This window comes from Diorhabda sublineata, chromosome 8, assembly GCF_026230105.1.
Source record: "Diorhabda sublineata isolate icDioSubl1.1 chromosome 8, icDioSubl1.1, whole genome shotgun sequence".
NCBI classification, from domain to species: Eukaryota; Metazoa; Arthropoda; class Insecta; order Coleoptera; family Chrysomelidae; genus Diorhabda; species Diorhabda sublineata.
Genome location: NC_079481.1, coordinates 26,053,062 through 26,076,296, shown reverse-complemented (window position 1 = coordinate 26,076,296; position 23,235 = coordinate 26,053,062). Strand labels below are relative to the sequence as shown.

The 23,235-nt window shown below is 32.2% G+C and overlaps 1 protein-coding gene across 1 annotated transcript in view; it reads left to right on the top strand.

Annotated features, from left to right (window-relative positions):
* Positions 1-237: 237 nt before the first annotated feature.
* Positions 238-23,235, top strand: part of LOC130447332 (protein O-mannosyl-transferase Tmtc3-like) — a 177,816-nt gene continuing 154,818 nt past the window's right edge. The window contains exon 1 of the mRNA XM_056784097.1: positions 238-812. Coding sequence (XP_056640075.1) covers positions 627-812 — 186 coding nt within the window. The 5' untranslated portion in view covers positions 238-626. The remainder of the gene's footprint in view (positions 813-23,235) is intronic.

Sequence of the window (23,235 nt, the reverse complement as noted above, 5' to 3'; positions counted from 1 at the left end):
AAGTAGTTTAAAAGAATTGTAACTTTGCATGCGTTTCGGCAATATCTCGTCCATTATCCAGTTAAAAAATTACACAAAAACAGGAACAAACCATATCAGTTATACACATTCTAATTCCCATTCCGATATTTATTCCGAGGCCGGGGTGATCTCGAATCAACTCAATCGTTGCGCCTGGGCATTAGAGGACCAGACACATGGGTCACGTGATATGCAGACGCAGTATGGCTGCTCCGTTAACCAGCCGAACAGAAAACCAGCAAGACGTTTTAGTATTCGTCTAACGGTGTTGTAGCGAGGATGTTTGTTACTATATAAATGGTTGCAATAACTTACGGAAGACATACTTCAAGTATTTAAAGGTTATTTGAATAAAAAGTATTGCTAGATGAGTGAAAACTATTTAACAGTTATGTATCTAAATACTGTTTTTACGTATGATCATTTCGGCGGGTAAATTTTCGGTACAAATTATAAACGTGTTTCATGTTTTTAACCAAACAATAACTTTATGTGTAATATGTTATTAATTAAACAATTATGAATATAAAAGTGTTTATATCAATGATTACACCAATGAACTTAATAATTTAGTGGTTTTGTAATGAGTTAAAGAGAGTGATAAAATGGCTTTAAATCACGTACTATGTGCTATTATAGCACTAACTAGCATTCTATGTTACTATAACAGTTGTTACTGTGGTTTCGTGTTCGATGATATTAGTGCTATCAAGGAGAATCGAGATTTAAGGCCCCACTCACCTTTAATTAATATATTTTTCAATGATTTCTGGGGAACACCGATGCACAAGGTAAGGTTTCTCTTAAAAAAGTAGAAATCACCTGTTCGATATCTTTAATGACATTATTCTATAACGTATGCAAGGATATCACTTGAAGTTTTCGACAACTCCAGAAACTCATTAATAAAAATGAACACATAGAATTATTTCAATGCATGTACAATTTGTTTGAAAAAAAATTTTAATACATTGATGCTTCGCAGATTTTAGTACCCACACATTTCATTAAATAGTATAAGTAACAAATTGGAATGATCTCTAGGACATAAACGATCTGTAATATAAAATTGAAAAGAGATTGAGTGTTTCATTGATTTTCCACGTATAAATATGCTTCTTTATACCCACTTCATCAGTGGTAATAATTTTAAAACAAAGTTGTGTGGAATTATATTTGTGGGTCACAGATCAAACCAACGTTTTCTGGAGATTGGAATTTAATTGAAAATTTGCTGTGATACACTTCTTCTCTAAAAAACTTTGTTTCCTAACAACCCTTTATTAAAAACGAATGGGGAAAAAACATCTAGGTAGTATTTAAAATAGGTAATGAAAGAATAATCTTGAAGAAAGTCTTCGTACTAATTAGAATGCTTATAATAAAAATATTTAGTCGAAAACAGTATAATAATGTGAATATATTGAATATATTTATGAATAAATAGAAGGTAAACAGCATTTTCTCATATAATGGAAACACAGAAAAATTGATGAAACTGAATTGAACAAAATCTATTTCTTGGAAATTTTTAGATAGAGGATGTGGATAGAGTAGCTGTGCTTATGCTCAATGTATAATTAAATATTTTTGTTTTTTATTGATTACATATATCAAAGTAAGACAGAGAAAACGAACAGGAACGTAATAATCCGAACCAAATTAGAATCTGGTAGAAGTAACGATTTGCCATAAAAAAATATTGATACCTATCTTACGTGTGATACTTACCTATATTTTCCATTAAACAGATTCTGCCATAACCACAAATTTCTTGTTCCGATATTTTTTGGGGCAAAAATAGAACAAATTCCAAGTACTCTCTTAAGATGATAAAATATAAGGGGCAAATTGTTATGGCCTTTATGTAATGAATAACGACACAATGAAGTAAATTGAATAATAAGTAAAATACTCTAACGTTTTTCGTATTTACACTCTTTCTACTCGTGGAGGGAATTAATAAACAGTCTCTTACGTTCTTAACTTATTTACACACTATGCAATACAATTAACTTATAATAATTTACTTATAAATATCATTCAAATAATTTCTGCGATTATTTTTACCAATTCGTTCTTTTCACTACGACTATTCATTTAAAACTCAAATAACTGCGTTTACACAAATCATTTATATTCCCAAATAAAATTCTTAAAGTTCTAGAACAAAAAGAAACAAACGACATAAATAAATAGACTTACCTAAAATTATTTAGAAGAAATACTGTAAATAAACCGCCTGCCGAAAAGTTCTAAAATTCCATTGGGGCCCAGCCTTAGGCTGGGCAAGGCCGGCCTAAGGAAACATTTCGCGAACTTGTTCGTAACAACAATTTAGCATTTTCTGGCATATAAAACTGAAAGTAGTACCTTGATTATGAAATTATCGACCCACAAAAGGCGTTTTCCATAACTATGTACCTTGCTGGGATACAAAAAGATGCTCATTTCATTTAGATTTATTACATGGGTTGTGAAATGTTGATTAAAATAATTGAAAAAAACATAAATCTCATATCTCTTATCGAGCAATTCTTGTATGAATCTAGTATGAATTTAGTATACGGGGGCTATGCAACTTTATTCGGTACTAGAGAAACATTCATATATTTAACATTAAACTAAGTATGCTGACTGGAAAACGATAAAGAGTAAAATGTATGGCGTTTACCGGTATCGTTTTCATATTATATCGTACATCTCATAGAACTTTTGTACTAAAGGTACCACTGGCACCAGATTTAATCTCGAGTATTAATTAGAAACGAGTTGTCTTTTAAAGCGAAACAATTAGCAGAAATAGATATTTTTCTTATGGATGAAGCTCCGATGCTTCCAAAATATGGTTTGCAGAACATTGATAAACTTTTACGATCCATTGGAAATTCGTATCTCATTTAAGTGGAAAAGTTTTAGTATTAGGAGAAAACGTTTGCCAATTTCCGCCTGTAAAGCCACGTGCAAATAAAACTGAGTTAGTGGATCTTTCTAACAAGCGGTGTTCCTTATAGTTCATTTTTAATTCTTTTAAACCAGAAGAAAATAAACGCGTTGATATGGGACATCGACAAATTGCTGATTATTTACTAAAATTAGGCAACGGAGAACTGGCCTTAAATACTATGAAAGAAATTGAATTGCCACAGAAAATTAATTCAAATAATAATCGTATTGATGAAGTATTTGGTAACTTTAGCCAATGGAAATTATGAGAGTATAAAAGACAGAGCAATACTCGCGCCTCTTAACAAAGATGTTAAAAAAATTAATGATGATATAGTTGCTAAACTAGCCGGAAAGTACAAAATCTACAAGAGCCGTGACTCAATGAAAGATCAACCTGAAAGAGCAGTTGAATTTACAACAGAATTTCTAATACTGTCAATATTTCAAACTTGTCACCACACGAATTGAAAAATGCGTTAAAATGTGGTTGTGTAATTCAAACAAGTCTATGTAAAGGTGAAAATTATTACTGGTGAAAAATCCGGCAAAAAAGTACATATACCAAGGATAATCGTTAGTTTATCAAAATGACTACTGGGATTTCCTGTTAGATCTGCATTTACCATGACTGTCCACGAACCCGAAAGGCAAATTTTCAGATCTGCTGGGGTCGACTTAGAGTCAAGTCCGGTCTTCATGCATGGCGTGTTAAATGTGGCATATTATAGAGTTAAACAACCAAATATGTTAAAAGTTAATCTTCCAAATTACTTACATAATTGGTTGATAACATAACCAGTTGATATTTTTTTTTTATTATTATGTCGGTGAGATCGAAAAATATTATCCATATTTCATCAGTATGAATAAAATACCGACTAAATCTCAGGTACTGTTACTTATATGGATACGTAACAATTGAGTTTGATAATTTTACAGTTTTCTAAATTGAAATTCACGTTATTATTCTTTCAAGTTTCAAGATAATAAGTATAAACAAATAAATTCATGAAGGGTCTAATAATTTACTCTATACAGTGAGTATTAGAATGAAACTTTATTCTTCAAACTAGTTCATGAAAATGGGTCCTCAAACACGAATAATTTTTTTTTGTGAATCAACTATCCGTTGAAGAATAAAGACAATAAAGTTGTTGATTGGTAATCGCTAGAAGCTGGACTGCTTCCTCTATACATTAAAATTGATTTAGTTCGATGAGGCGATGGACTGTGATTTCTATTGATTGAAGAAACATTTTCGTTCGATTCTATACATTCGGGATCCGCATATTTTGTACTGGAACTTGAACCACCTCCACTGCGGACACAGTTTACAAAGCTCAATTTATTATAATTATAATAATCTGTAGTAATGATAAACGCTAACCAGAAAGCAAGTAAATTTTTTGTCAATTTGATCTGAGTTATTTCCGCAAAACAATGGTTTGTGCTTAATCGGTAAAGTGAAAGGTAAATAACTCAAATCGTTTGATTTGAGGAAAATTATATGGGACGTAAAAATAAATGAGCTATATTAAAATGAGTTCAAATTATCTGAGATTTGAAGCAAAAGGAACACTACGAAAATAATGCACAGAATTTATAAAACTTGTAAAACAATGTTAAATTTTGGAACAAAATCCCCATAAAAAAACATAAAATGAACAACAAAAATTTAGGAATTCAACTTTCAGAGATATGTTTACAACAAATTGAAATTTCAAAATCTTATCGTAATTGCTGCATGCAACAAGTTCATTATGCTAATAAATTGATTGCAAGAATCAGAGAAAAGAGTAAGACTGAAATTTCATTCTATCAAACTTAGGAATCAATCAATAGGAATAATTTAAAAATTTTTTTCTTTGTGCATTGTAATTTTCCAGCAAGTCATGATCTTCCTAAGTTTTCATTATCTTCTCTCAATCTTTAACCACCTTAACTCTGTTTATCTAAGTAATATCAAAAAAACTGTAAAGAACTAGTTGCGTCTAGAATTAGAACCCTCGCCGTTTTCCCAGAATACAGAAAAACACTTTTCAAATAATTTTTCACCCTTACCCGGGGTAAGACTCGAAAAAATCCGTGATAGATCTATTTCAGGCACTTATATTAAAAATTCAGGAACTTGGAATTTTTGAGGACGTACTAATAATAACCAGTTATAGTAATGGAAAAGGGCCTTAATTCTTCCAGAAATAATGTAAATAAAACAAAATAATAATTAGCAATTTACAACAAATATAAATATTCAATAATTCATAATTCTTGCTTTAAATTAGGTTGTTAATTGGTTAGTTAGGTAGAATAAGTTCCGCAAGCAAGCAAATAGGACAATTGTACAATATGTGCTTTGAACTTTCAAGCTTTGAACTAATTGTATAGAATCCAAAGTTCATTCGATGTACAGAACAGTCGTGTATAAATCTAGTGAACTAATTGCAATGATTTAATTGTTGTATTGTCCTTGGAAACATCTGATCTTGCAGGAAAATGGAATCATTTTGTAAGCTTATATTTGAAAAATATGTGCAAAAATTAAATGCGCTCATTTCCTTCTATGCCTATGATTCTGTTTTAAATATAATTTGATGAAAAAACTATTGGTAAATCGTCTTTGTTTAAATTTAAATTTCCTCTCACTCCGTATCTGCAGAAAAGGGTTAAAGTTGTGCTCGACTAAGTAATTACTTCATCACTACCAGAATAAAAGTGCAAGATTATAATTTTTTCTTCTCTCAAAACCCTTTTTAAAAATTAAAAAACTTTTGTTCATTAATCAGTAATTGAAAATTGTAGTTCTAGAAAGTTCGTTCAAGGCTTAAAATATATTTAATTGATGTTGCCTTGCCTGGATTTTATTTCTTATTTTAGGGTACAAACAAAAAAAATTGGTTAAGGTGGAGCCCGCGGCTCATGCCACTAGTTAAATCACGGTCGACAGCACAGATAGACAGATAACTTGCGATACTCAGTCAAGACCACTGTTAAGTACTTAGATACATTCAACACTTAAACAAACAACACTTGTTCTATTCTCTTCCAGTTGAATGGATTTAATTTGAATGTCGACAGCGACCTCTACCACCACCGCTACCCATTTTCTCTGATCCTGTCTTTACGTGGATTTTTTCATAATTCAGACTATTATACCAAACATTTAGGTAATTAACTCTAAGGCTTCGTCCCCTTCAGTCTTCTCTCTAGGCTGGTGTTGTCGAGGACCTAAATTGCCTCGAGGTTCACGTGTTTTGAGAGCCGCTGCTCGTGGTAAATTTAGTGAGACAGTAGTAATGATGCAGGTCGCCACTACGAAAGTACTAGGGTGACTTAACGATGCTCCTTAGCACTTTATTTTGGAATCTCTGTATTATATGGTGTTGCTTTCGCTGCCAGCGCAAACCCAAACTTGAATTCCGTAGATCCAAACCGATTACGCATGTTACCTTCTTATGTGAGGTTTCTAGCGTGGCTTCGTATCTAATGTTAATCCCAGATATTTTGCTCCTTTTCTGCGACATTGAAATCTACCGATTTATGGTAGTTGGTTAAAACTAATTCCCATTTTTTGGTCCAGTAATTAATTGCATTGATTAAAGTCTTTATTGTATTCTGTTTTCTAATTAGAGGAAGTCACTAATGTGCAAGAGATGAAGAACCGGTCCACGGACTCTAACTTGTGGTACACCAACGTTAATTTTCTTTAAGTTTATTTTGAGGGCTCGTTCTCTTATATTCGTTTCTAATAATTATATAATTGTTTAGCCAAAAGTTCTTGAGCCACGTCTAAGAGTTCTGTTCCTTCTATGGATTTTTCTATGATATCAGTTATCCTGTGTCTATAAGGTCTATAAGGGAGTGGTTTTCCTGAAACCAATCTGATGTGAAAGTAAGAAGGTATTCATTATATGGAAATAAAATGGATTAGCAAAGAACGGTAAAAATACGGGTTAGATAAAATTGCACTCCAACTAATTATATATAATCTAAGATCTATAGTAGCTCTTCCCACTTCCAGGGACTTTATGTCTGTGAAGGTTATTTCTTTGCACTTGAAAGCTGAATCCCATATTATGTCTGAGAGGTATCATAATTCTCTTTATTACATTTTGTCTTAATTAGACTTAATTTTTGAGATAACCTTTAAAAAAATAGATTTATTAGAAAATATTGTGTTCAAATTTTGCCTGTCATTTAAATTCAGATGAGTAAGAACACAATTACCGATTAACTTTGTAGTGGCAAATCATCAAATAGATTTTGGAAATTGTTTTGCAAGGAATCCAACCTTTCATCATAAATCCATGCTGGACCTTTGTAAGGATAATGGTTTATGGATTTTTTTCATATAGTGAAAGAACAAAGCTCCTGAAATTTTCAATTCAGTTTTGTACAACATTCATATTCACCTATCCACACATGTTTCCCATAACTTCAATATAATCGATTATTCATCTGTGGGGAAAATGTTCAGCATAAAACCTTTTGGCTTTTAGAGAAGTTAATCCGTAAATTGAATACATATCTGCTTAATGAATAAAAGTAAACTGTGTTATTTAATCTTCTTAATTAAAATTCTTATAGTAGTTAAAGTAGTGTGGTAAATATCGATATTTCATACAATCTAAGTTATCCACGTAAAAATTTTGGATATCCACCATTAGGGGTGGCCCATCCCTGGCTTTGAGATAGTATTTTTCGAAGTTAAACATACATTATAAATACGCTGATAATTTAAGAAGATCAGATTCAAAATCCAAATTTTGTAAATCTATAATATGAAAACGAGCTACTGAATTGTTTATGTGGAATACCAACAACATTTTAACACATATACTTTTCTCATTACTCTCGGGACATCCTGTACTTCTCAATATTTAAGGAATGAAATATACGTTGCAGACAAACAGAATTTGATTATTGCTTGGAAGACGATATATTATTAACTTGAAGAGAAAAAACAAACTTAAGAGTGTCGACCTCTGTTCATCAATTTCAGTTCCAGTTAACAACCGAGAGGTAGCCTTTTGGTAAAATGAAACCGGTCTTCGGTGTTAAAAATTGAAAAGATTTCTGAGGTGTAACAAAGAATTCAACCAATCAGTGATGAATGTACGTATTAGCAACATTTTTTTGTAAACGAACCGTATCTCCAAATCGTTCCATTTACAATAATTACATAATTAAGTTAATTCCTTGTGTATTGAAGGAGACGTTTCAGAAGAAAGTGAAGAAAATAGAATGATTTAAGTTAGGATGGATCAGCCGGTATAAGAAGTATATTGACTACTCATATTAATGAGATAATAAGGAACATAATGACCAGTAAACCAAAATTTTTCTTTTAAGAAAGGTGGAAAAAGGAATCTTGTATTGATTTCAAATGTACCTGTCTATCAATTTTGAGAAATAATAATGTACAACAAAAAACAAAACTAGGAAAAACTATTTTTTTGCATATTGCTCGAATATTTTGAGGTTAAGTCACAAAAATCATTATTGTGGATTTTCAATTTTTCAACAGTTTAAATTTTTATAAATGATTATTAAAATTGGAATATTAACTCTCTTCATACCTCTAAGCTCTAAGGAAATATTTCACGCAAATCTTTGGTCTAAAGTTGATAAACTTCAATAGTGAAATTAATTTTAACTCTGATCAAAAGCGGATTTTTCATAATTCCACTTCTTAGTAGTTCTTCTAGGAAAAATTATTAGATAATAGGACATGTCCAGGGGAACTAGTTCCCCACTTAGTTTTAAGGACTGTAAATTGAGAATGATTCTAATTAATATTAAGTTTATACGCAACAAAACGGACGAGTTGTATATGTTTTTGGAGAAATAGGGGTTCCCGCAGATAGTTGCTATTACTGAACACTGGATACATGAAAATGAACCATTTTTTATGGCAAAATATTGAGACTATTTGAGATATATTACCGGATATGACAGGGTGACAATTTAGCTCACAGTGGAACCCTAATTTTGCCTTCCGGCGAGGACTCCTTGGCTGTATCGAATTATGATTTATCTCTACTAGAAAATACTTTTGAATTTTCCATAACTTACAACAAAACTATCGATTTATATATTATTTGTATTTATAGTCCACCTAAATCAAATATTCATCCCTTTTGCGAGAATCTTATAAATTCACTCGACGCTCTGCTTACTAAGAGCAGAAGAATACTCTGCGGTGATTTTAACTTTGACTTTAGTAATGATTGTGCCATTCGGAAGTCTCTGGTCAATATTTTTGAATCATTTCAGGTAAATATGCACGTGGATTTACCAACTCAAATTACTTAAACAACTTCCTCAATTCTGGATTACATAGTGTCCAACTTTACACCCCATGCTATGAATCACTTAGTAATCAAATCAGGCCTCTCTGACAATGAAGCTATTTTTGCCGAATTTGTAATACCTTGTGAATCTCTCAAGAAACATACTCAGTTGGTGAGGATTGTCTCTAAAGAAAACTTCAACAAATTTCATAACTTATGTTTAGCATATGATTGGATTGATATTTCTGATCATATTGACTCATTGACAATTTTCAGATTTTCTCTAAAATTAAAGGTGCTACAGTAAACCGTTTCCTTTTCGCCCTCGTAAAACTAATCATCACAAATCATGGACTACGAAAGGAACACGTACTTCATCCAAGATAATGAGATCAGTCTTGTATATTAAAAAATTCACAGACCATCCTCACATACTCAATTGTATCAATAAATATCGATTATTATATCGGAAAATTATCAAAACTACTAAGCAGAACTGTTATCAATGATTTGAGAAACAAAACGCGTTCAACAAACACTATTGACCTCGACCCAGACAAACTTGACAGTGAGAATATTAGCTCTAAAATATCCTCAAGTCGTGATGCTGTTTTTTTCCCTTTCTTTGAAAAGAATCACTGGCAGTCTCTTTGTTAGACCTGTAAATAGATCTGAGCTAGAGTAAACCATACGCAAGATTGAAAACTTCCTGCGGCATCGATGGGTTATCAGCTAAGTTATTATTGAACTTTTGAGAAGTAATAATTAACGTTTTATAACACAATTATCATCCTATTGCATTATTACCAATCCTATCGGATAATTGAACGACTAATGAAAAACCGTCTAATTACCCTTTCTTTTTAAAACATAAATATACCAATGATACTATGTTTTCTGTTCTCAATGAAATATATACTTCACTTAACAATTTTATACGGCTTCGGTTTTCTGTGATTTCGCTAAGGCCTTCGATTGTGTTGAACATGAAATTCTGATTAAAAAACTAGAGTATTATGGCATTCGAGGTGTTCCTTTAAAATAGAGTGTATCTTATCTCAAATTTCGAAAAAAATTGGTATGAGCTAATGATAAAGTTGGCAGTGGTGTACCTCGGAGATCCGTTTTGGGTCCAGCTCTTTTTTTGGTATTCATTAATGATGTCACAGACTTATGAATTAATAGAAAATTCACTTTCTTCGCGATTGACACCAGTGTAACCTGGAGTGGTACAGTTATACAAGCTTTACATTCTACCATGGGCAAAGATCTCATTACTATTAAGTCCTGGTCTGACGCGAACGATCTCTGTTCAAACAGCTCTAAAACTCAACAGTAATTTAATGCGAACCTCAAGTTCGATCAAGTTCTTTGGTCTACATATTGACGGTGTCCTTCAATGGTCTGTACATGTAAAACAAAATGGCGAAAAAATTATTCTCTGCTTGTTTTACCATTGAATCTGTGTCTGAACAGCTCTATTCTCATACTGCTTTAATAACTTACTACTCGTTGTTCGAATCGCATCTTCACTATGGTTTGCTTTTATGGGGGTCTTTGTACCTATTCGAATCAATTTTTTACTCTCCCCGCTTATTTTAGAATCTCAGAGCAACTCAGAATTAAAAAAGGCAAATACATTTAATAAGTTTCGAAGATAGACACAGGCATTTCTGCTTGAAAGACAAAATGTTCTCTATACAACAAGAAAATTGCGCGGGTGACATGTGTAGTAATGTTAAAAAAGAAAGATTGTACTGATCATTGTTCTTGTGAAACCTTATTTTGGAAATTCTCAGTCTCCTGTTTTAAGCAAATGAGATCGATTTCGTAGATTTTATATAGATTGTTACTACTCTCTGAACTGATTCGGAATCAGACCGCGAATAAAGCTATTACCTTATTTATGTTCGGTTTAACAGACATCTTGATTTTCGGTTACGAAAAATGTAAGATCAACACCTTCCAACAATCACTGCGAGTTAGCGATTCGACTAGCCTTGTGTAGTGTAGCTTGCTCACTCGCTTAAAATTTTACTCAACAAATTCCACTAAAAAGAGAGTACGTATGAGAAAAATATAATTTCTTGTACAGTCTTCCATGGAACCGCTTTTGTATACTGAAAAATAAGTTGAAAATGTGCATTTCAGTACTCATAAGATATTTAGAGTGGTTTCAATTGACGTCACTGTGAGAGTGCTCTTAAATCTCTTGTGACATCATCAATCTACTTTGCAGATGTCAAGAGTATACAACTAATCGTGTTTCGTAGTAAACTGATGTGACATGACATAATTGACATATATCTCGACTTATGAAGCTAAAAGAGTCGGAATTGACAATAATAATTCATTCTCTCTGGATGAATAATTCAATTTAGTACCTCGAGAGTTCGAAGTGAATTCCTTTCTGGCAAAGAGGTTACATATTTTCCAGCATATCACACCTTTTGCAATCCAACGGTGTCACACATCAACAAGATTTGTTATATGATAAGAAATTAACTATTCCCAGGTTTTCAATTCTATCTGTAAATTGAGAAGCTGGAAGACTATCGAAATACTCTTTTATGGTTTTCAGTCAGAAGTTTGAGGGAACCAAATCTGGCAAATAGAGTGGATTTTGTAACAATTTTACTTTAATTCATTCATTTTCGTCATTTATTTTTGAGGGTGCGTTATCTTGGTTAAACCTGTTCGTTTTCTTATCGAAACCACGTTTTTTCTCGCCAATTTTTACCTTCGGTTAATACAAAAAATTATATTGCGTTTTCGCGTGGATCTATTTTTTTGATAGTTTTTAACGTAAACGTAGACGTAAAGAGTCTTTATGCAATTTCAACAATTATATGTACAGGACGTGCATATTGCATCATTTTTTTTTCGCGAGATAAACGGTGCGTGGGCGGGGAAACCTAGCGTGATTGGATAGTTGCACTCGTGGAGTTTTAGTAGCCATGAGTCACTTCGATGGAAAACGTCGCACTTTATATATTTGCACGTTTTACGAGAACGGTCATTCATTCGTCTTGACAAAACGACTGTATCGTTCAGAATATGGATTAAGACATATTAATGAAATTCCGAATGCGAATTTAATTCAAATATGGATGCGTTTTGAAGAGACCAGTTCCACGTTTAAACAACCATCAAAAGGTCGTCCAAGAACGTCTAGGACCACAGACAATATTGATAGGGTGAAGGAGTCAGTACGAAAAAACCGCATGTGTCTACTTGGAAGCGATCGGCTTTAAACATGTCGCGACGCAGTTCACAGCGAATTTTGAAGCTGGATTTTGAACTGCATTCTTATAAGTTCCAGTAAACACAGAAATTGAAAGATACCGATTTTGAAGCAAGGTTGGCATTTGCTGAAGAAACTCATAGTCGATTTTCCATCCCTTTTTTAAAGCTCATTTTCATTTAAATGTGTTCATAAACCGACAAAATTATCGTTATTGCACCGAAAACAAATCTAAAAATTAAACATAAAACCACTACATAGTCTGAAATTAACGGTATGGGCAGCAATTTCAAGAAAAGGAATTATTATCGGCCATTTCTTATGGCTTATGGATTCATTAGGACGAAAATCACCGTCAAAACCAACTGCGATGTTAGGGTGATATTGGACTCCAAATCTTTAGAGATCAAGAATAGAGAATACGAGAACTTGGTTCCAACAGGACGGAACTACCTGCCACACATCAAATGACTCTATGGAGGCTGTGAGACAGATCCAAAAGGGGTAATATCCCTTGGTCCCCACGTAGTTCTGACTTGATTTTTTTGTGGAGGCACCTCAATCATAAAGTCTACATGAACAATCCGAGGGACATCAGTCAGCTAAAGGAAAATATCCGCCAGGAAATGGCAGCAATCACCTCAGATTTATTGACAAGAGTTTTCACAAATGTGCATTCGCGTTTAGAGGAGTGCCGTCTTCGAGATGGCCATTCAGATGTTGTTATTTTTAACAAATAAACTTCATTTAATTACCTAATCATCATATCTATTAGTTGAACAATACTTCATATTTTTTTAGCCTATATTCAATAAATGCACCTTCTATTGAAGTTTTTCCGTTGCAGAAACAATTTGTGATGCATCAATTTTTCATACTTCTACATAAAGTAGTAATACGACTTTGAGAAAATTAACTATAACATTATTGAACGGTAAATCTACTGTTGCCAACTATTGTTAACGAATAACGTATATCGTAACCTTAATTAGTTTAAATAATATAACGTTACCTTATAACGCACTAAAACAGAAATTTTTTAGAACTTCTAAGATTTATAGACAAATTTATAGTGTATGTTGTCGACTAAATGATAATTTTACGTTGCATATCGATACTTGTACTGCTACATTTACAGTACTGCAGGTCTTTAAGGCTCATGACTTACTATTCTTTCCTCATCGGTCTTCAAACACTTTTACAATTATGTTCCACAAATGCGTTCTGGACTTTTGAACTTCAATTCAGTTCTACATTTCTAATATCTTCAAACTCAGCTTCCAACCTTTTTTTTCTGACCTCATTCTTCTTGTTCACCTCATTCCTCTTCTTTAATGACATTTGTTCGATATTTTCTGATTTTGGCTGTTTCAGATAACTTCGATCTCATAACTTTTATAATAATCCCACGTCCTCTTGTTTTTATTTTAGTCTGTTTTCGTTTTTATCTGTCAGTGTCGATTCCAAGTATATGAGGTAAAATTTTCTCCCTATAATCTTTTCGTATTATTTTCTACTAGGCACACTCTGGCTTAGTACCATATACTTCATTTTTTCTTGGTTTATTCTCCATAATTATTGCAGCCACTTGCACTTTACATTTCCTTCTTTGCTCTGTTAATTAACAATAAATATGTTTTTTATGCAATTATTTGCTGTTTGATTCCTTTTAAAAATATTAATTACTCTGATAAAGTTTTTTCGTTTGTTACTCTACATTATCAATTATCTAATTTCATCTATACAAGCTTGACAGTTTTTGTCGGGATTCCTAGTACATATTTCTACTTATTGTGTCATCAACCTGTTTAAAATCGATGATCATTACATACCCACATGTCTATTAGTGTCTTAAGTATAAATATCTGATCCATTATTCCTCTTCCTTTCTAAAAACTCCCTTACTATTTCCCACTATAATTTCTTAGTACTCGTTCAATCTGTTCCTCACTTCTCTAGCAAAAATTTTGTACACCACATCCAGTGGTATCCCCTTATGATTTTCACTCCTATTTTAACCTCCTTATTGAATACAAATTGGACATATTCATGTATTATTTCATTCCCCGGCGTTTATTTTTCATTCCCAATTATCCGTATTATTCTGCTCATTCTTTTCACTTTTTCCTAGAATCTCACTCTCTCCTGCATTCATGGTTTTTGAAATTTTCTGTCTGATTTTATTATCTGTTGTTGCCTCCATGAGATCGACATTTTCTATACCCTCCCCTTTACTGTTCTCTTGGCTTTTTCTTATTCAATTAGAATTTCTTCGATTTATGGAACTCATCTGTTATTTTTCTTGTGGATCTGCAAATGGTCTTTTCTCTTATTCCTAATATAAGATATTTTGTATCTGTGTCCCTCCGTGATTTCTTGTCTACTACTAAAAATTTTCTATTTTTAGTTAGTCAATAACTGTTGTTCTCCAAATTTCACGCAGATAAATCCTTTCGTAACCTTAATACGTTTACATTTCAGTTTAGCTGTTACTCTCAAAATAAATTTAACTTTTTACAAGTACATTCAATGCTGAAACAAAATTCCACAAATTTCGTTGTTGACTTGAAATAAGCCTAACAAAAAACGATCAAATACAAGATTTATTTACAACAATTATACATTCTCAGTGCAATTTATTGTACCGTAATAACTTGAGTTTCAATCTCTTGACAATATATGATACACCTACAACTCGTCCTGATAGAAAGTGAAGCTATATGTACAAGACAGAATTAAAAATTACATACTGTTTTTGCAAAGATCACGACGCGTCACGACAGCGTTTATTACTAAACAGTAATAACTGTCGCAATGGATTAGATTATGAATTCGAAAAAAAAAAAATGCAGTCGAGTATCGAGTAAATTACTTATTTTCATCTTCTATTCGAAATCAATTCACAATTCATAAATTGCATCTCGGTATTTCATGAAGTGACCAATTTTCAATTGTAGATTCATTTTGTGCAGTTGATTAAAATGTCATTATCACAAAAACGCTGTATAAGCACAACGCGTCAAATGCACAGTTCGAAACCTTGTTAACTTTATAATTGAATTCCTTTGTTGTTTTTACACTCGACTGGTTCTACTTTATTTCGATGTGAGAAGCTTTCGGATGTGAATTAAACAAAAATTTTCTTCAAATTACTTTCGTAAAGTTTGTTAAGTGTTTCTTTATTAAGATCTTGTATATCTATGCTAAAACGCAGGTAAGAAACTGTTACTGGGTGAGTTAGATTAAAATGATTATACCTGGAATAAGGGACAGTGTAGTGTTATTTTGTTATCTAAAAAAATTCAAACTATCTTTTGAACCCAAACGACAAGATATACAAAAAAAACCGGCTTACACAATTTATTTCCTTGATTCATGTAATTATTAATTTCAGACTGGAACAGAGAGAAAAGTAAGAAAATGAGATGAATATGCAAATAAGGAGTTGGCTAAATAATTTTCTACCTTTTACACAACCCAGAACACATTCCAATGTTTTTAACCCTGTTTGGGACCAACCAGCCTCTCCACTTCATATAAAATCGCGAAGGGTACAAAGAACAGTTTGTTGTCTGTACTTTGACCAGCACATATAGATAACCGGAATATACACACTGTACCACCTTATTCATAGCTTTTGAAGGCCTTGTGGATTTACAAAGTCCACTCAAATATAGTCAGTTCTCTTCAAATGAAGATTGCTAACAAACCTATATTTACAAATAAATATCAATTTCATTATTACTGACGAAAAACCCATTTGTAGGGGAATATACCAGGGTAATTCCTTGAGCCCGTTGTGGTTCTTCCTTGCCATGAATCCCCTATCCACCAAACTCAATGCAATGTTTTTAACATTGAAGCCAGCAGAAACACCAATTTTATTAACTCCTATCTTGGAGTTTGGAATGTCTAAGTGCAAGGCTATAAAAATTACTAAATAAAGATAAAACAAATAAAACAAAATTTCAATATACAGAAGAAAACCCCAATGAATTAAAATTAAACCAGTATGCAACATGCCCGGAATATTATTGAATATCGTTTACAAAATAGAAGTTTTTTCCAGTAAATATGCCCTCAAATTATTGCGGAATACGAGAAACGACGATATAGATTTGATTCCAATTGGCAAGTGATTGTGCATTTTTTGGTATTGTAAAATATTGAGCCCTAATTCTGAATGTGGAATAGGTAGATAAAAGACGTGCTCCTCGTTAAGTGGATAGTCGTTCAACGACCTTTCTGAAATTGGAGAAGCGTGCTTACGAATTAAGCAAACGTATTCAAAGATAAATAAGGAAGGAAGAGTCAGAATTTTTAATCATTCAAAGAAGTCCCTGCAGCGAGCGCTACTGTTTATTCCTAGTAAATATCCAACAGCTCTTTTTTCTAGTTTGAAGGTTCTCTCAAATTGAATCGCTCCACAGCTACTCCAAAAGGGAAGGGAATATCAGAGATGCGACTCAATAAGGACATAATAAACTGTTAAGGAGATGGATAAGTTAAGTTCTTTGGAGCAAGACCATAGGAAGAAGAAGAATAATGGTATTCGTCTAATGGGACACAAGACAAGACTATTTTTCTGCAACATCTACCAAATCTTTTAAAAATATACTGAACCGTACTTTGTATTCAACTAAATTTATATTTATGTTGTTTTCTATCAATATTATGATTTTTATTGCATGGAAATTCTATATCCTGAATGTTTTCTCAATGGCAATAATTTTTTGCTTATCTCTTCCTTATTTTCTACCATCAATTTAAACTTGTTTTGATTCCAAATCCAATAATAATAATAAGTTTTGAATTTTTCTACGAAATTATTTTAACGCCGTGGCACGAAATGTCAGATTCAAGATTGAAAAATAAGGTTACATTTATTATACTATCACATTATAAAGAGAGTAAATTCTTTTCAAAAGTCGCGTGCAGGTAGTAATTGTAATAAGGGTGAACGATAAGCACTGCCAGATAATGTAAGTATAACGATGGTAAACGGAAGCCACGTTTACGACAGTAATGAGACATTGCAAATTCCTAATAATCCGATTTGCTGCTCGTTTATAAATCAGTAGCTTTCTATTGATAGGGTATTGTAATTCTTATAGTATACAATAAAAATAAAAAAATCGACTTAAACGTTCTTCAATTTGTTTGGGTATGAGAATATTTTGGAAAAAAAATTATCAAATATTTTCAAAACTAAAATTATATTATAAATCATCGTTGCATAAACTAAGTTTATCCCTCAGATATAATATCTTCTCACTCTCTATCCAAAGTCTTCTCAATAAATGAAAAATTAACATTATTTTCCGAAGACATTAGGTTTTACTCTTCCAGGTTATAATCATCATAATATCATCAAAATTACTGATAGATAATCGTGAACCTCGTTAATTTATTCAAAGTTAAGACAAACAAGTAGGTATCTAATTTTAAAAATAAGTTTCTATCCCCAAATCAACCTCTCTAGTAGAAAAAAATTCAAAAATACTTTATTAGCAGAAAATTACGTTACTAGGGTACTCAGGACGTGTTGTCATACGAGTGTTATTTGAGTTGTTTATAAAAAATTGCGAACATTTTCGTGCCATGATTTTCTATGACTTTCGACGTGAATTAAACCAACTGCAGTGTGTCGATTAATTCAGTTCGACTTTTGGTGATGAAGCACCATCTCAGGCCAATGGTTCTCTGAATTCAATCGCTATAGAACGAATTTCGTGAAAGGCATTTGACGTACCTTGAGATTGAGGCATACTTGGGTATTAGTTCCACTCGAATAAATTTAATATCAATTTGGCTTAATAATAATTAACATCATACTGAATTGAATTGTGTAGATTGTAGAATATTTGCCACTTTTAATTCTGAAGGTAACTGATATATTTTGGCATTGACGATGATGATGATGATGATGAATTTTATAGCTAATATTCTTACTAACGTTCGTTAAGTTCGTCTGCATCGAGGTCAATAGTGTTTGATAAACACGTTTTGTTTCTGAAATCATTGATAACAGACCAAGTTATTTTCGAGAAATATCTAGCTCTAGAGATGCGATTGTTCTAGAATGGTAGAAAGACGCAGTGAAACTGCAAAACTTTCTCTCGTTTATTGTTATGACTTATTGTTCAAAGGAAGTTTTCTTTAGATAAGATTTGGTCTCCTTCGAGAGAGATTACGTTAAAAAAGCCAGCATATTTGTAACTCAAGGTGCATAGTGCTTATCAAGGATATGAATCCTTAGTTGTAATATTATAAGTATCCGAAACTAGTCTTCACACATTCTCACCACTGAACTATACTTCTTCTAGTACATAAATAAAATTACAAGTGTAAGTGTGGTGTTTCTAGGAGATATTCTTTTTAATAAAAAAATCCACGTCTCTACATCCTGATCAAACTCAATATTCCAACATAATTGCCTCGCACACACAAAGGTGATGTTCGGAGGTTTCCTTGGGTTTTTAAGAAAAGCGACAAGAGGTATCGGGAGTTTCTTCGATGTTCTACAAATAGTAGTTCACCGTTAGCTCGTCTGTGTTCGATGAAAGGCCTTTTCAGACCAGTTACTGGAATAGGAAAGAAATCTTTTCGATTGTTTCAGACTTGGTGTCTTATTCTATGTTTCTGATTACTTCTCGCTTTTCGTTTCTTTATGACTATGACTCAATTGCTTTTTGGGAAAACTGAGAGTTTGTGGTCCTATGAAAGGAATTGTTCCGCCCTTCTTCACTAAATGATCTGCTTATTCACTTTACTTACATTTCTTATATTTTCTTTGAATCCCATAATTTAAATTCTATCCAGTTTCCTATCGCTATAGAGCGCCAAGCTCTGTGTGTAATCCAAACTTCTCTAGATCTTCTTAAATCAACAGTACTTATTCGGCTAATCTGCAATGAAGACATTTTGTCTTCTGGTAACTGATCTTTTACTCCCAGATTCTTCAAAATCATCACCAGTCTCCAGAAATCTACGGTTGAGCCTCATCATCATTACGACCCATCGAATGTATTTACAAAATGAAGTTCTGTCATACTACCTTGCAAAATACTAATTGCTCTGTTGAAGTTCGCGATGGTGCTTTTATTCCATTTTAAAGTTTACTCAATATTGGATGTTAGCTGTGTGTTTCAAGTAAAGAAATTTGCAAGAAACAAAAATGCGTTGATCATTTTGCTTAGTGTCTGAAATACGACAGAATCCTATCAGTACGTTCTCAATTAAGGATTTTGTTAGTGAAATGAATGTAGTTTCAACAACTTTTTTTCAATATTGTTTTTGTTTATTTCGTTTTTTCTTCATTTCTTCTTTTGCCACATTTTGGCGCCATTTAATCAGTATAAAACTAATATAATGTATGTTTTCATGTTGTAATAATTTGCTATACTTTCTTTTCAACATTTTTCAAAAAGTTTTAAAAGTTTGAGTAAATATATGCATCACCAACTTTCCGAACGTGACTTTTAATAACAAAAATATTAAAAACAAGACAAAAACTTTTTTCTTCTTTGACGTTACGGAAATTCCTTTGTAAGAACTTCGTAAATGCAATGGGGAGTCATTTGAATGTGAAATATATCAGAGAGTTTTTAAGTCATGTAATTTTCTAAAGAGTGAATAACAGGATTCAAAAGTTTGTTTTCCTCACAGGAAGTTTCATCGGTCTCATAAAGTAAATTCCTCAAAAGAGTTACTGCGTATGATAAATATTGTAATTGGACTGAAATAAAAATTACCGTAGGGATTGTTTGGTTGAATTTTCAGTGGTTGACGATAACAGTTTTACTAAGTAACGTTCCAAAATTTTACATAAATCTGTCACAAACTTAGAACAAAACCTGACGAAATATTAAACACATGGAACTCCTTCTATTCGAAGAAATTCAAGTGAAAAGGAAAGCAAACATACATCATGGCAGAAGAGGAGAGAAATTACAGATGTGGAAGAAATTAGTTATGAAGAAGTCAAAGGAGCAATACGAACTATCAAAATAAACAAAGCGAACGGAGCAGATACGATAGATCCAGAAATGGTCAAATATATGGGACAAGAAGGCAAGACAAGGATATGGGAGATGTTGAGGGAAGCATGAAGGTCAGAAACTACCACAATAACGGGGGAAAATTGACTAGTCCCAATCCATAAGAAATGAGAACAAACAAAACTACAGACCAATATGTCTAATTTCAGTATTGTACAAGATATACTCTAAGATAATAGAAGGAAGACTAAGAGAAGAAGGAAACAAGAAACTGCAAGAATAACAAACAGCATTGAGGAAAGAAGGAGAAACAATAGATAATATTTTCATGTTGAGAAATATAATAGAAAGGCGTTACAAAAAAGGAAATACTATGCACGTAACGTCCAGAGACCTGAAGGCAGCATTCGACTCAATCCAAAGAAACAACGTGTGGATGTTTAACAAACTAAAAATACCATAGAAAAAAATATCTCTCACAAGAAGCAAATGTGAAAGAGTAGAAGGAGAAGTAAAATTGAATGGACTAAGATCAGAACGCTTTATCATGGATGAAGTACTAAAAACTGTAGAGAAATGAAGAAGACACCTACAGAAGAACATAATGGTACCTCAACATTATTCTAAACTTTACTATATAGAGACAACATCATAATTGTGGCAAAAAATCACAGGAAGATAACAAACATTGAAGCGTTACAAAGGTTACAACGAGAATAAAAAAGCAACAAATATATAGTATGCATTTACTAAAACACTGATCAATAAGAAGGAGATATCAAATAAGCACCTACAAAAAATAAAAGGAAAAACTAGATTGATAGAATAATGAAAGAAAAACAAATCTCAGAGTCTAGATTGGATATTTAACAAAGATGAAACAAGATAGATTAACAAAACGAATATGGAGAGCAAGATTAGAGCAAGGCAATAAATCAAATGATGTTACTGGCACAGGACAGGAAAAGATTGAAACAATGGGTTTCCGACGCCCTAGAAAGGGTAATATAAAAATTAGATTAATTACTATTTTGTATTTCAAAATGCTGGTTATATTAAATCATTTGTGAAGATTGCATACAACCTATTTTATATTTATATTTGACAAGTGTGAGACAAGGCCTGACCATTGAGGTAGCAGAAAGTGACAGGCGCCTAGCTGTTTATTAGAAACATATAACTTAAAAAACAAATCAGTTTTCACTGATTACAAGTATTGTAACTGACGAATTACTAATACTTGAAGCGTTTATAAGATTTGAATAATATATATCTCACATATTTTGTTAAATTAAAATAGGTTATGTTAGGTTAAAGTTAGGTTTTCTTCGCCTGACACATTCCGCTGCCTCAAAGGTCAGGTCTTGTTTCACCCTCGTCAAACATCAATCAGGCGGTAAATTTCGCGAATCCAGATGTTTCCCTTTGAATATCTAATTTCAATCTAAGTAATTTAGTATAGATACTAGCCAATTCCTTTTAACAAGACAGTATAAACTAAGCTGCAGTTCCATTCACATAATTATTTTTTCAAGTATAGAATTTAGTGAGGCATGAATCTATTTATTTCAATTTAATCAATAGTGTTAAAAAATCGAATATCGTCGATGTATGTGGCATATGGCATAGCTAATTAAGTAAATATTTTAACAGTTGTTGCAGTATTTTTTACGAAAAAGCTATCTGCAAGATAGGTTTCGCGAATGCCTAATGCAGATCAAAAATTCGATTTTATATAAAGTTTGAACTTTGGTTTGAAAAGTATGGTGCTTCAAAAATTTTTTTATAACTCCCAAATATTCCTTTTTGAAGTAAAACAAATCATCAAAAACATGAGCTCTGTTTCCACACTCCAATGGGTCGTTTCTTTAGTTTCCCATTCAATTAACATGGGAAAAAAATATTTTTTTTTAAATTGAAATTACACGTAATAAATGCAGTTTGTTTATGAAAAATTATATTATATCCTCAAAAATGAGTATTTGAGCTTTGCAAAACTGTAAAAGAGAGAAAGTAAGATTACATTCAGAAGAAGACTAGTTGCATCCAATCAGAAATTTTAATTAATATCCTTGCAATCACATTTTTCAAAAAATTCGCAAAATTTTCAATTATTAGTTAATACTATATTTTTATGGACTACAAATTTCAAAAATGGTTTGCAGTACGTAGTAGCAGCATTTATGAAATTTACATCATACGGACAGTTGTCAAATAGTCAGTATCTGTGACACACATTTTCAGAAACTTGTGTATTCTTTATACGGTTCAGTACTTTCGATTGTTATGAGTAAAATAGCTAAAACAATTTATTTCCTTTGTTTGTCATGTAAAAAATTAATGACAATGATTTGATGAAGTAATTAGTGCTATTTTGATAGTTTGGGAACCTACTGGTATTCCAGTGTGTCAACCATATAATGTTGTTTCTAAAATAGTGGAAGTTAATCGAGAGTGGAGAAAAAAGAAAACAAAGAATCAAAAATAACAGATCATACTTTTACAAAGCAAACAAGATTTGTTTGAAATATCTAATTGTAACTCAGCACATTTTGTAACAAGAGCTGATTCTTAATTTTTAATAGATAGAATGGAAAACGTCAAATAGACATAGTATTTTCTCAACGTCTGTGAATTTGAAAGTTCCAATAGAGGCTCTAGTGAATTCCACTATAGGTTGTTTCTTCAAATTTCAAAATTTAGTAAATTTTTAATGGCTGTAACTAGTCTT